We start from the raw sequence: 14,850 nt of genomic DNA, 5'->3' as shown, positions 1-14,850 counted from the left end.
TCACCAATGAATTTAAATTTGTAGTGGATAAGTATTTTGTATTCTGAATTTTACAAGCAGAGATCAAGCTAACATGATTTCTAAAAATACTCACAAGATGATTTAAAAGTTTTAAATAAGAGCATAAAATAAGCTTACTGTTTCACCAATCTTCCCAATGTTTCCTTGATCTCCTACTTCTCCCTGTTAATAAAGAATATAAAGTTGCAAAAATTATTATTGTTCCTGTTTCCATTTTAATGTAATTATCTAGTTATAACCTAGAAAATCACAAAGAAACTTTCCGTTATTCAAAACTCTTGTTACAGTATTTGTATGGAACGTAGTCTTTCCTGTATTTTCATTCAAATACTATTAACTTGTTTTCTTAAATTACATTCTTCTATTTATGACTTTTAATCACTTTTAAAACACTTTTACAAATAAAATTTTAAAAATAAAATATCTACTGAGGTATACTCTATAAATGGCAGAGTGGTAGGTAGGCTGCCACTGTAGAAGATACTAAGGAGAATGAAAATAAAGCCTTTGCGCGCAGGAACACTCTCTTTACTTCAGTAGATAAGGTATCTCACAATGCTGAGCAGAACAAGCAGAGCAGAACACACGCTACAGGTTAAGTATAAAGGAGTTCCTAGGCACAGGCAGCCTGTGTGCGCGTGCAGCTAGAGCTGGCTTGACTGGAGAAGTAACGCATGTTCATAATCTTAACTGCAGTTCTGCTGTCTGTCCCTAAAGCTCTGAAAACCCATAGTTTTTTCACAACACATTTAGTGGCAAACTTGACCTAACCTGTGTTTATTTGATAGTAATGCTTTTACCTGATCTGAGTGAGGCTACTTATAGTCTTGATATAGATTGATTAATCTGAACATCCTTACATTTCACCATAGAAATATCAATGTGTCTAATTATGGTTGTGCTGTCCCATAGCCTACTGGCAGTGTTAAGTAAAATACAGTATATATATATATATATATATATATATATATATATATATATATATATAAAACCTTTTAAAAATCCAAACTTTCATGGTTTCAAATAATAAATTATGAAATTGTATTTGAGTTGGGCCCTGAAGAATAGGTGATTTTTACACTGGTGATGAGAAAGAGCCATTTTAGTGGTGAGGAATGCATGAACAAAGGCTGAACAAAAGCACAGATTAATGAAAATAGAAGATTAAGTTCAGGGCACCACATATAGTTAATCTGACAGGAATGCACATTTTATTTATACCAGAGATAGGAAATTAAACCATCAACTGCTGTCTAAAAATTAATAATTATATGGCAGTGTGGGGTAGTTAAACTCACTGAACAATACTGTAGCCACTCATGATATGTAGCTACTCAGCATTTGAAATTAACTGGTTTGAACTGAAATGTGAGGTAAGAATAATACACATACTATATTTCAAAGACTTTGTATAAAAAATCTCATTAATAATTTTAATATTGATTATATGTTGAAATGATAATATTCTTATATCTTGGGTTACATAAAATATATTACAAAAATTAATCTCTCCTATTTCTTTTCACTTTTTTTTTTTTTTTTTTTTCACTATGGCTCACATCTGTGATTCGTATTACATACTCTATTGGATGGTGCTGATTTTAAGCGCTGAAACCTAATATTCATATAGGTAATCAGTTTGAAATAAACTTTCAAAGACTATAAAAATTTTCTTTTCTATTTCTGTATGCATTTAGATAACTAGTAAAGAATAAAACATTGTAATAGGAGGTTGGAAGTCCTAGTTTTTGACTGATAGTTCATTAGACAGCTTTTGTAGAAAATAACACGGCAGGATTTTATGTATATATATATACAAATATATACATAATATGTATGTGTATATATACATATATATAATTAATTTTATTTTCTCCTCCTTACCCAACGTCCCTCTCAAATTCCAACTAGGGAGATGGACCCTTTGTGATACGTAGTCTTAAGGGAGGTCTGTGTTAACAGGCAGAAAGCAAAAGTTGCTTGCAGATTACCTACATTCATGCTTTAGTTTTCAAAGAGCCTGAATGTAGGAGGTGAGTTGTCTTTGAGGGCAAAAAGAGACAGAGAGGAATAATTCCCCAGGCATAGGGAGAGAATAGAGATCCTAGAGTTCTGTGAAAGGCAGTGACCCTTAACCAACCCCCAAGTGTTCCCCCAGAGTGCCAGGTTCCCCTAAGGGAGTGCCAGGTCCTAGTGAATAGCTATGTAATACACCAAGGAAGAAATTTCAGAGACAAGTATGAGGACTGAACATTAAAGAACTTCCTTCACTTCCTAGGTAACACAGATGCCACCTAGATGCTGGTGTAATTCTAGGGAGAAGGCAGGATGTCAATAATGACTGAGATTGGTCTCTTGCCAGTTTGACTGGATGGTAGCTCACAGGTGGATTTTTTAGAGCTATTTGGCAGTACAGGGATTAAATACAGTAAAGGAGAATTAAGCCTTCTATTTATAAATATCATGCTTCTATTTTCTGGGAGTTTTTCTATGTAACTTGAGAGTCAGGTACACATACTCTCCCAAGATAATTTCAGCAACAGACATGCTGACACAATAAAAAATATTTTAGCTCATATTTCTTTATTAATTGACCTCAGAAAGTGTTGTTTGTTTTTTTCCTTAGTTTCTGTATCACAAAAATGAAGAGTTTAAAATAAATAATAAACTCTAGCTCTAGGAAATTTAGCAATAAATCTGTGATGCAATTCAATTTTTCATTGAATTTTAAATTTGTACAAATCACCAATTCTTATAAGTTAGTTTCTTTCAGACCCTAGTGCTGTACATATAAAACCACTGCATTACTTTATATTTGTTGGTATTACAAAAAAATCATACAGTACTTGAAAACAAAGCAAGAAAGTAGGTAACACATTTTTTCAATGTCATAAAAGTATGAAGAACACCCAATGATTATGCAGGGTATGTGCTTACTTAGACTTACTGTATATTATTGATTAAAGGACCCAGACTTAGTGAAAATACACACACACACACACAAATTTTTTAAGTGAAGTTATAGTAACTTGTAGATTTCTGTCCAGTGGAATAGACAGCTCTCAAAGTTATGGTTTATTGTCCTGTATCTAACTACACATCTGAACACTCCTTTACTAAAATGCATATCCAATTACATAGACATAGTTATAGTCACAGATATTTATAGACATATATACAGATACAGATATAGATATAAAGACATATAGCACTGTAAATGCTATTCAATAGTTGAACAAGTTTTAACATATGCCTGGTTCCTTCAATTAATGAGTTGAATAAAATCTTTGACATGTGTTTATTTTATATTATTATGAAAGTCATAACTTTATCTTTTAGAAAATTATACTTTGTAACTGGTAATAAAGTCAGTTGCTTTACCTTCAATCCTTCTGGTCCTGATTCACCTGCATACCCCTTTGGACCTGGTTTTCCCTAGAAGAGAACAGGAAAAAAAAAGGTATGTTTAATCATTCATATTTTTGAAAGTTTCCTAATTTATGAAATTCAGACTATCCTATGAGATGAAACACTTCAAAATTATAAGATAAATGCATTTCATCAAACTCATTAGCCATTCATTCTACCATGTTTGACTGTCTACTTGCCATGCACAGCTCTAGGATAAGATAATTAAAAAAATAAGTAAAATACTTAGTATGTTAGGTAGTGGTAAATTTGAAGGACATCAAATTAAGCAGGAAGGGAGATATAAACTGTTGTGGTAGTTTTGTTAAAATTTTTGGTAAGACTGCCAAAAAAGACCTCACTGAGAGGGTGGCAATTGAGTAAAGATTTTTAAAAAGGCACAAGTTACATGGATATTTGAAGGAAGAGCATTCTAAGCAGGGGCGAAGAGCATGTGTAAAGGCCCTGAGGCAAAATGTGCCTGTGTGTTGGAGAAACGATGAAGACTCAATGCAGCTGGAGAGAGTAAGAGAGGAGATGAGTGAGAAGATGAGGGATAAGAAGGGAATGGGGGATATGAAGCCAGGTCATGAAAGGCCTGGCAGGTTACAGTAAGGGCTTTGGTTTTAACTCTGAGTGGCTTTAACTCTTAGCAGGCTTTGAGAAGAGAAGCACCAGGATCTATGTTTTAACAGGATCACTCTGATGTAAGAGCAGAAGCAGGGAGTCCAAAGAGGAGTCTACTGCAATAATCCAAGTGAGGGATGACAGTGGCATTATCAGGGTGGGAACAGAGGAGGCTGTGAGAGGTGGTAACATTCTGTATATAGTTTGAAAGCAGAGCTTCCAGGAATTGCTGATGGGTCATGTGTGGGATGTGAAAGAAAGAGAAGAGTCAAGAATGAACTCAAGAATGAGTTCATTCAGCTTTAACCTGACTAAGGGGCCAAATGAAATGAGGTAGACTGTGGGAGAACAGGTTTGAAGGGTAAAATGAAAGTTTAGCTTTGGACATTTCACTTTGATAATCTTGTTAGACAGATCTAAGTGGAGAGATCTTGTGGTAGTTAATACAACAGCAGAGCTTAGGGGTAGAAGGTTCTGATATGAACATATAGTTTTGGAAATCACCAGCATTTTGATGGCATTTAAAGCCATAAGAATGTACCAGCCCATCTAGACAGTGAGTGTAGATAGCAAAGAGCAGTCCACAAACCAAGCCCTGGGGTACTCTAAAATTTAGAATTTGAAGAAATGAGGAAAATATGCAAATCTGCTGCCAGAGAACTAGGAGGAAGATAATACAAGTGAAGAAAGTCTTTCCAGGAGGAGAGTGATCTTGTCAAATCTGAGGGATATAAATATTGAGTAATATGAAGACTGAGAAATGATCATTGAATTCAGCAACACGAAGGTCATTAATGACCTTCATAAGATCAACTGTTTCAGAGTTGTGGGGACAAGAATGGTTTCAGCAGATGAGGTGAGGAGAAAAATTGGAAAAAGCATGTAAATCCAATACTTTTGAGAAGTTTTCCCAAAAAGGGAAGGGGAGAAAATTAAAACCTGGAAGGAAAACTGGAGTCAATACAAATTTTGTTTTTGTTTTTAAGCCGGAAGAAATAATAGTATGTTTATATGTTGATAGGATTGATATATTAAAGAGAAGAAAATTAAGATGCAGGAGAGAGTGGGGAAAATTGCTGGATCAATGTTCTTCAGTAGGCAAGGTGATGTAGTATGTAGTGAATGAGTGGAAGTTTTGACCTTACCTAGAAAAATGGCCTGTTCATGCGCAATAACAAGAGAGAAGGCATAGTAAATGGCATAGATACAGGGAGGTGGGATAGAAGTGACGGTAGAAACTTGTGAAAGTTCTCTTCTGATTACTTCAGTCTTCTCAGGGAACTAAGATGTGAGGTAAAGGGCTAATAGAAGTAAATGGAGTTGAGGAGAAAGTATAAAATAATGATTTTAAAATGTGAAAGTAAATGGGTATGGTAATAGAATTCAGAATGTTATCAAAGGGATAATTACAATGTTTTAAGCATGATGAGTAGGGATATGTGGTGACGAGAGAGATAAGGAGTAGTGGAGTGACATTAGAATCAATGAATTGAAATTTCTCTTGGGACTGTTGGATTGGGTTACAAGAAAGAATGCACCAGAAAGAAAGGGGATGATGGTTGGGGAATGAGAAGTTTAAAATTGAAAATGAAGAGGTTGCTCTTACTGGTAATGACAAGGTCAAGAGTTTCACCATAGCAGTAAGGAGCTGAAGAGAGTAGAGGATAAGATCCCTAAAGGAGAGAAAGTCAATATCCTGGAGTAATCTACAGTAGGTGGTTTCTAATATCAAATAACTGATGTCTACGCAAGATTTGATTAAGGAGATCACTATACCTTAACCAATGTGTTCTAGGAGTAGAAAAAGTGTGTGGGGAGATTGCTAAAAAGAATATAAATTTATAATATCTATTAGGCATTATATATTTGGATTTTATTACTCCTATTCATTAACAAGTACTCACATATTTTTCTTTCTTAAAATAAAATAAAGCAAAACAAAACAACCCTCTGGCTCTCATTCTGTTTTGACTACATACAAAAGCTTTAGTAACTTAAAATTATATTTAGGACTTCCACCCCAAAAGTTGTTCTAATTTTGGTCTCTGCCTTGCTTGAAATTGTCTAGAGGTTCCCTACCAAGCACAAAATAGATCAAAGGATAAAAAATTATCCTATTATTGTTAAATATCAATTGCTCTCTAATCAATTTGCAGATATAAAAGAAGAAATGTAGTTAAGAGGCTAAATCATTACAGGACTTTGATATTTACAAAATAATTAATAATACATTTTATTCACACTGTCTGGAAAAAGCCTTAGCAGGACTATTTCTTTCATCTATAATAATGTAATACTCGGGCACTGCAGTATATTAAGAAATAGTTATACATCATTATCTACATTACGGAAAGAATCTCACTGGTATCAGGCATTGGCATATTTATAATCTCTTTGAAATCAAGCGATTCAGAGCATCAGTATTGGAGCCATCGCTTTTGGTCCTGTTTAAGTTCTGTCATATTACGGTTATCTTGAGCATGTTATGCTTAAGCACATAATATTAAAGCCTTATTTTTTTAAATCTAAAAATGCAGTCAATATCTTGCAGGGTTGTTTTCAGATTATGGATGATTCCTGTGACAAACTTAGAGCAACACTAGGCCTAAATTAATATTCAACTAATAGTAGCAACAATTAATAACAAATATTATGACTGAGTAGGCAAGAGGTGAACGTGGTTTTCCTGTTTTCTAGGGAAGTAAATTTTAAATAAGGCCAATTATACTGGAGCACAAATAACAATGGTCTTTCTGTTATATAACTCACCTCACAAAAAATGAAAAAAAAAAACTCTTCTTTTTCTTTCAATAAGAGAGTGGCAGTATATGTGCTAGTTAGGTAAAGGTGCAAAAGAAAGAATTACTGTCTCTTTAAATGTAAAAATACTGTAAGAACCTGTACAATATGATGTTCTCAAGTAAAGAATGAGATGTATTTCATGTGAGTCTAATAATGCCTCTTAAAATGTGTTACACACACCTTAATTACTTCATGATATTGTAAACTTTTGTCATGCATCCCCAAATTGTTAAAAAATTCATTTTCAGAACTTGAAAATAAGAAATTCATGTATTACCACAGAATATTATCTGAAAAAAAAGTTGCACAGAAAATTCACCTTATTTGCTTTCCATAATTTTACTGACAAACTCAGAAAACAGAAATTTCCAAAATATTACTAAAATGGTTAATGTATTTAGCTTCATATTACATTTTGAGAAACTTTATAAATAAGTTGTACAAATTACTAAGACCGTTAAGACTGAAGGAACTGAAGGAATAAGTAAATATGTAATAGGCATAATATCATTTAAAATATTCCTGGAAAATTTTAGCTATAGGCCTGTTTTATTTGGGGGGATTGTATGGCTATAGTTTGTTATAATCTTGGCTCTTTGCTATAGCTTAAAATTTGGTGCCATTAAAAAACATTTACAAAACAGTTGCTTTAAGAGAAGCACACGGGCTTCCCTGGTGGCGCAGTGGTTGAGAGTCCGCCTGCCGATGCAGGGGACACGGGTTCGTGCCCTGGTCTGGGAAGATCCCACATGACACGGAGCGGCTAGGCCTGTGAGCCATGGCCGCTGAGCCTGCACGTCTGGAGCCTGTGCTCCGCAACGGGAGAGGCCACAACAGAGAGAGGCCCGCGTACGGCAAAAAAAAAAAAAAAAAAAAAAAAAAGAGAAGCACTCTTTGAAAATTATTTATATGATACCTACTCTTGGCCCCAGTTCTCCAAAGGATCCAATTAGTCCTTCTTCTCCCTTAAAAAAGATCAGAACATGTCATGGCCTGATATAAGTATTTAAAAATGTAAACCTTATTCCATTTATTCTGAAATCTGAAGCTCTTTCTGAGATGTAATGAAAATAATACTGTGATTTTCTTGTATTTTAGAACTATATCACCCCATAATGTTTAAATTTTTTGTGTGACAACCTCATATCTACATTAAGGGGGATATGTATTGTACTACTGGGTTATTTTTCAATTGGTAGATGATATAAGTTAAATATTGAAAATTGAGGGTGGCTAAGAGTGAAAGTGATTAGGGCATCACAAAAATCAGGATTAGGAATCACTGAGATTGTGAATTATGGACAGCCTTTACCTTCTTGGGCTCAATATCTCTGACATAGAGAGAAACTCAATTAAGTTCTTAATAGATGGAAATCAATACACATTGGTGTATTAAAAATTATTGGTACGGAACATGTTTGCTCTTGGCACATTCTGATACTTAATTCATTCAGCAAATATGTTTTTGAGTCTCAGCTCTGTCTTAAGCCTTAGAGATAAAGGTATATCAGATCCTACCCAAATGGAGCTTAATGTCTAGAGTTTCTTTTTGTCTAATTTACAGATCCAATATTTTGGGGATCAAATCAGTTATAATGTCATAAAATATAAAATTTTGTGCATTCTTCTAAGGATTAAACACTGTATGGGTGGATAGAGAATAGAGAAACTTAAAACAAATAAATTTTATACTTTATTGTCTAAGAGAATTAAAAAGTAATAAATGTGTTTATTCTATTTATTGACATTTTCTAAACATACTGATTTTTTACCTTTAAATAAATAGTTCATATTTACCACATCTGAACATTTACAGACCTCTTTAGAAATCATATGTTCTATTTTATTTATTTAAAAACATTTTGCTCAGTCCATAATTCAATTAAAATATAATATATGGGTTAGAAATATAAAATAGACACAAATGTTAAATATAAATTCTGGTACATATAAGTGAGATTCTAGGCTCAGATTCTTGGGACATTCCATGGACACCACTACATAAATCACTTAATGAATTCAGAACATTAAAATGATTCCAAATTCCATTCCATAACTGCTAATATAAAATGGTAACTTGAAATCCTTGATGGCAAAAATTGTCCATACTACTGCAAAGTTTTCTTTGAGCAAAAACTAAAGTCCCACAAAAAATAAAAAAGGAAAATCTGAATTTAAAAATTGCTTACGGGTTATTTAATTTCTTCATACCTGAGTTCCTTTGAGACCAGGAGGTCCAGGAGGCCCTCTATTTCCAATGAGCCCCTGTAAAGAAATATAAGGACATACAATAAAATTTTTAGCTCAATTAATACATTTTCAATAGGCATTAATCTCAGATGTGCAATACTATTTGGTACCACTCATTTCCCACTAGGAAGTTATCAAAATGGAATGGGAGGACAGATAAGCAGAAAACTGCCTGCCACCCAAAAAGTTGGAAAACATACAATAAACTTATTTTTAAACAATATGTTAATGTTCACATAATCTGCTCCATATGGAGACACCTTTTCATAAAAAGCACTCCTAAATTTAAAGCAATAGGCCCAATTGTTAATCTGATGCTAGTACAATAAAAAGATAATAGAGTGTCCACAAAGTCTGAAAACAGATGGAGAAGATATATAGTGTTTTAATATCTGTTAAGAGACTAGCAAAGTCTGGAACACATTATTCATATGAAATGTTCAACTTACTTCCTTTCTTGATGCAGGCTAGTGAAAAGAGGAAAATTTGCAGAAGAAAGTAACAATCTGAACATGATTAGGAATTTCAAGATTAAAACTTTTGTTAATCTAAATGCATGTTGTTAAAAATCAAATACTCCTTTTTAAAATTTATTTACTTTTTTTTGGCTGTGCCACGCAGCATGTAGGACCTTAGTTCCCCGACTAGGGATAGAATCTGCACGTCCTACAGTGGAAGTGCAGTGTCCTAACCACTAAACCGTCAGGGAAGTCCTCAAATGCTCTTTGAATAACAATTCATCCAAGTAACTAAAACAAAAATCTTCCTATTTCAGAAAACACTGTATATCATATTCAACAAGGCAACATCTTTCGTTTTGTTCTGTTCCCCTAACTATGCAATGTGTCGAAGTTTTAAGTAAATCTCTTTTAAAAACTACCTTTGCATTAATGCTTTTAGTAGGTCTATAACCATTAAATGGTTTTATCTAATTTCTAACTGTAACAAATAACTATGCCAAATAGCAGATCTACCCATGTCACTGATCTTTAGTTTGGAATGGAGCAGTGACAAAACTGCATGAGAATCTTTCCTTCAAGATATATCTTGGTCTATCATTGCTATGTTCTAACACAATCAAAAAAAGAAAAACTCTTCATTGGTTTAAAAGTCTGTAATATATTATCACAGGCTTATTCTGTACATAAGCACCATTCAAGAAACTGAAGCAGTTTAGGCAATAACCTAAATGTTTTGCAAAGCTTTCTTACTTTTAATAGGAAGAGATGGATTATTGAAATGACCGTATACTGTTCTATGCAAGTCCAACATATATTCAGTTTTTTCAGGCAAAATCATCCTAATTTTCCTTAAGGAAACAGTCTTTCCTCATGTGGTTTGAGGGGAGGTGACTCTACCCCTGACTAAATTTAAGGGTGGACATGTGACAGGGACCTAAGTCAGCATATTCTACATCCCTAGAAACTGTGGTTGGTTCAGTAATGAGCCAGAAACCCAAGTTAGTCCAACTAAAGAAAATTTTGGACTACAGTGGAACAACTGGGAAGACAGAATAGTATTAAGGATGATATAAACATAAACAGAAGGAAACTATGAAGGGGAGAGAACCTGAGAATGAAATCAAATGGAGTGATTGGGTTCTTATGATATTTTGGGGGGTCCTGGATATAGTTGTGTTTGAATTCCTAAACTTCTCACATATTTATACAATAATATTTTGGTTGAGTTTCCATTACTTACAACTGAAAGAATCCTAACGGATACAATGACTTCTAAATCTTAATATCCAAAATGCTCTTGTAGAACTCTAAGTAATAGGTTTTTAAATGTTTAGACTGAAGGTCAGAATCAGAATGCTGTGATATTTAAATTCCACCACAGGATAGCTAATGTTTAGTTATTTAATTCATGTGCTCATTCATTTTTTTCATCTGACATTTTATTAATTTTCTGCTATGTGTAAGGTCCAGTAAAAAGTGCAACATGAGGCCTGGAGTATATAAATATAAATAAGACACAGTCCCTGTTCTCAATGAATTCATAATTTATTATGGGAGAAGGCAATTTAAAATAAAAATCAGAATACGAGTTGTAACAGAAATAGAAGTATAAGCAAAGTTAAAAAGGGGACGTAGATGAAGAAGCAAAATCTTTTCTGGGAGGATCAGAAATTTTGTAACATGTGAAAATAATTTTGCATTGAATTATGATAGATTAATAAAACATGTAGCTAAAAATAAGCACACACCAAAGACTTATCAACAATTGCAAGGTCTCAAAAGGCATTGATAAAGGTACAATTTTAGGTTGGAGCATATGTTTAAGAAACTGGCTTAGCTCCATACCCAGGGTGTAACCGGAAGAGGGGTGACTTATCCAAGAGAACTAGATTCTGCTATTCCCTCACTGCAGCTATTTACCCTAGGGAAGTGGCACCCTGAATAAAAACCCAAAAAAACCCTTTCAGGGAGGCAAATAAGCCCAGGTTCCTTTTTCCTTTCTCTTCCAAGACTACCTCATAATCTTAAAAGAATAAAAGCTGTATTAAGGGGGAAAAAAACTAGTTATATGCTGTTTACATGAAACACATCCAAAACATAAAAATGAGGAAAATTAAATTTCAAAGAATGGGAAGAGATATGCAAGTGATTTAACAGCCCCAAAATAGCTGGAGTAATTATATTAACGTTAGATCTAATAGACTTTAAGGTAAAACAGATTATTAGCATTAAGAGGGTCACTCAATAATGATAAAAGGCTATGTTCACTAGGAAGAGAAAAGACAATTTTTATGCATTTAGTAACAACTTCTACATATATACATTAAAAACTGATAAGGATAAATTGATAAATCCACTATTAGAGAGGAAATTTTAACACATCTCTGCCAAAAATTAGTAGGTCAAGCAGAAAAAATTCAGTAGGAACAGAAAAAATCTAAATAGCAAAATTAATAAACTTGAACTAATGACCATATGTAGAAAACTGAATCCCCAAATCGGAGTTTACACAGTTTTTACAAGCATACCTGAAAGATTTATGAAAACTAAAAGATACCCACAAGAAAGGATATCTATCAACAGTTCTATCAATTAAAAAAGTGTAGTATATCTATACAGTGTGTTACTATATAGTGAAAATGAACATGCTGTAATAATATGGATCAACCTAGAATAAGCTGAAAAGATGAGATTGAGTGAAAGAAGAAAGTAACTGAAGAATATATGTATATACAGTAAGTCCCCTATATACGAATGAGTTCTGTTCCAAGAGCACGTTGGTGAGTCCAATTAGTTCCTAAGTCCAACGAAGTTAGCCTAGATAACCAACTAACACAATCGGCTATATATATCACTGCTGCTTTTATGCTTGCTTCTGGACATCCTGGGCTTGAAATAAAGATAGTGGACTACTGTACTCTATACAGTACTGTACAGTATACAAAAGCACAACCACTTGTAGAGGACACATGCACGTGACAATGTACACCAGACACATGAACTAACTTACGTGATTGGACATGCAAATGCACATTTCACATCTTTGAAAGTTTGCAACTTGAAGGTTCATATGCAGGGGACTTACTGTAGTATGATTTTATTTATATGAATTTCAAAAGCAAGCAAAATAACAAATATTATCAGTATATACATGGTAAAAGTATGACGAAAACAAGAGAATGGTTAACTGTTAATGACAGAAGGGAAGAGACAGATATGATTAGTGAGGGATGCACAAGGGGATTCCAATGATTTATTTCTTACCAATAATAGGGTTTGTTTTATTATTTTTTAAAAACTGTGTACATGTTTCATATTTATCAAGTTAAACACAAAAAATTTTTTTTGAGTTTTTTAATGTTTTCATTTTTTTTTTATTGGGGTATAGTTGCTTTACAATGTTGTGTTAGTTTCTGCTGTACAGCGAAGTGAATCAGCTATATGTTTACATATATCCCTTTGTTTTTGGATTTCCTTCCCATTTAAGTCACCACAGAACATTAAGTAAAGTTCCCTGTGCTATACAGTAGGTTCTCAATACTTATCTATTTTATATGTATTAGTGTGGATATATCAATCCCAAACTCCCAATTCATCCCACCCCTTCTTTCCCCACTTGGTGTCCGTATGTTTGTTCTCTACATCTGTGTCTTTATTTCTGCCTTGCAAACAGGTTCATCTCTACCATTTTTCTAGATACCACATATATGCATTAATATATGATATTTGTTTTTCTCTTTCTGACTTACTTCACCCTGTATGATATATACAATGGAAACACATAAAAATTTTTAATGTAAAATGTATAAAATCTGAAATTGAGTTTGAATTCCAGCTCTGAAGCTTACTAGGGACATAACCTTAGTATCCTTATGTGTAGAATCATGTTATCATAAGCATTATAAGGTAATAAATTTTATTTGTTACAACAAATAAAATGGTACCTGGAATATAACACAGACTCAACAGATATTATTTCCTTCTTATTCACTGCACATTGATTAGTGTTTGCAACAGTTTCTGAACTGGTATTTTGCTTCTCTTCCCTATGCATTCACCAAATTCATAATAATTTACTATTACTATCTTCCTAAAACATCTCTTTCATCATCTCACTCCTCTCAATATCCTGCACAGAGAAAAAGAGTAGAGCTCTTGTATGCAATTGAAGTTAAGTTGTTATCAGCTTAAAATAGAGCATTATAACCATATGATGTTTTATGTAAGCTCCATGGTAATCACAAAGAAAATACCTATAAAAGATACACAAAAGGAAATCAGGAAGGAATCAAAGCATGTCACTACAAAAAAAATCAATGAAATATAAAGGAAAATAGCAAGAAATGTAAGAGGGACAAAGAAGTTACATGACAGAAAGCAATAACAATTAACAGAATGACTATAGTAAGTCCTTCCTGATCAGTAATTACTTTAAATGTAAATGGATTAAAGTCTGCAATCAAGATTTAAAGTGGCTGAATAAAAAAAAAATCCATAGTTGTATCTATGAGAGACTAAATTTAGATTTAAGGACACACACAGGATGAAAGTGAAAGGATGGAAAAGATACTCCATGCAAATGATAACCAAAACAGAGCAGGGATGTCATACTTACATCAGATAAAACAGACTAAGTCAAAACTATCTCAAGAAACAAATAAGGACACTGACCAATGATAACTTTCTTCATTAATCTACCAGAAAATATAACTATTATTCATAAATATGCACACAATATCAGAGTACCCAAATACATTAAGCAAAATCTGACAGAATAGAACAAAGAGAGAGCAACACAATAAATGCAAGAGATTTCAATACCCTACTTTCAAAAATTGATACAACAACCAGATAGAAGATCAATAAGGGAACAGAGGATTTGAACAATGGCATTGACCAAATTGACCTAACAGACATATACAGAACAAAGTAGCAGAATACACATTCTTTTCAAGCACACACAAAACATTCTCCAGCATAGCTCACATATTAGGTCACAAAGCGAGTTTTTAACAAATATAATAAGATTGAAATCATGCCAACTATCTTTTCTAACCACAATGGAATCAAACGAGAAATCAATAGTAGAAGGAAAAGTGAAAAATTCACAACTAGGTGAAAATTAAACAACACACTTCTGAAGAACCAAAGACAAAATCAAAATGGAAATTAGAAAATATCTTGAGACAAATAGAAATTAAAACACAACATACCAAAATTTATAGGATGCAGCAAAAGCAATACTAAGGGAATTTTATAGTGGTAAACATCTACATTATAA

The 14,850-nt window shown here is 33.2% G+C and overlaps 1 protein-coding gene across 1 annotated transcript in view; it reads right to left on the bottom strand.

Moving 5' to 3' along the window:
* The window catches only part of COL24A1 (collagen type XXIV alpha 1 chain), a 395,634-nt gene that overhangs the window by 213,426 nt on the left and 167,358 nt on the right, over positions 1-14,850 (bottom strand). The window contains exons 21-24 of the mRNA XM_059061755.2: positions 9,070-9,123; positions 7,779-7,823; positions 3,403-3,456; positions 139-183 (exon numbers count right to left, since the gene is read on the bottom strand). Of these exons, the coding sequence (XP_058917738.1) occupies positions 139-183; positions 3,403-3,456; positions 7,779-7,823; positions 9,070-9,123 (198 nt within the window). The remainder of the gene's footprint in view (positions 1-138; positions 184-3,402; positions 3,457-7,778; positions 7,824-9,069; positions 9,124-14,850) is intronic.

The sequence above is a fragment of the Kogia breviceps genome, chromosome 1 (assembly GCF_026419965.1).
Source record: "Kogia breviceps isolate mKogBre1 chromosome 1, mKogBre1 haplotype 1, whole genome shotgun sequence".
Taxonomy (NCBI): Eukaryota; Metazoa; Chordata; class Mammalia; order Artiodactyla; family Physeteridae; genus Kogia; species Kogia breviceps.
Note: the sequence above shows the minus strand (reverse complement) of the source record. Positions and strands in the feature narration are given on the sequence as shown.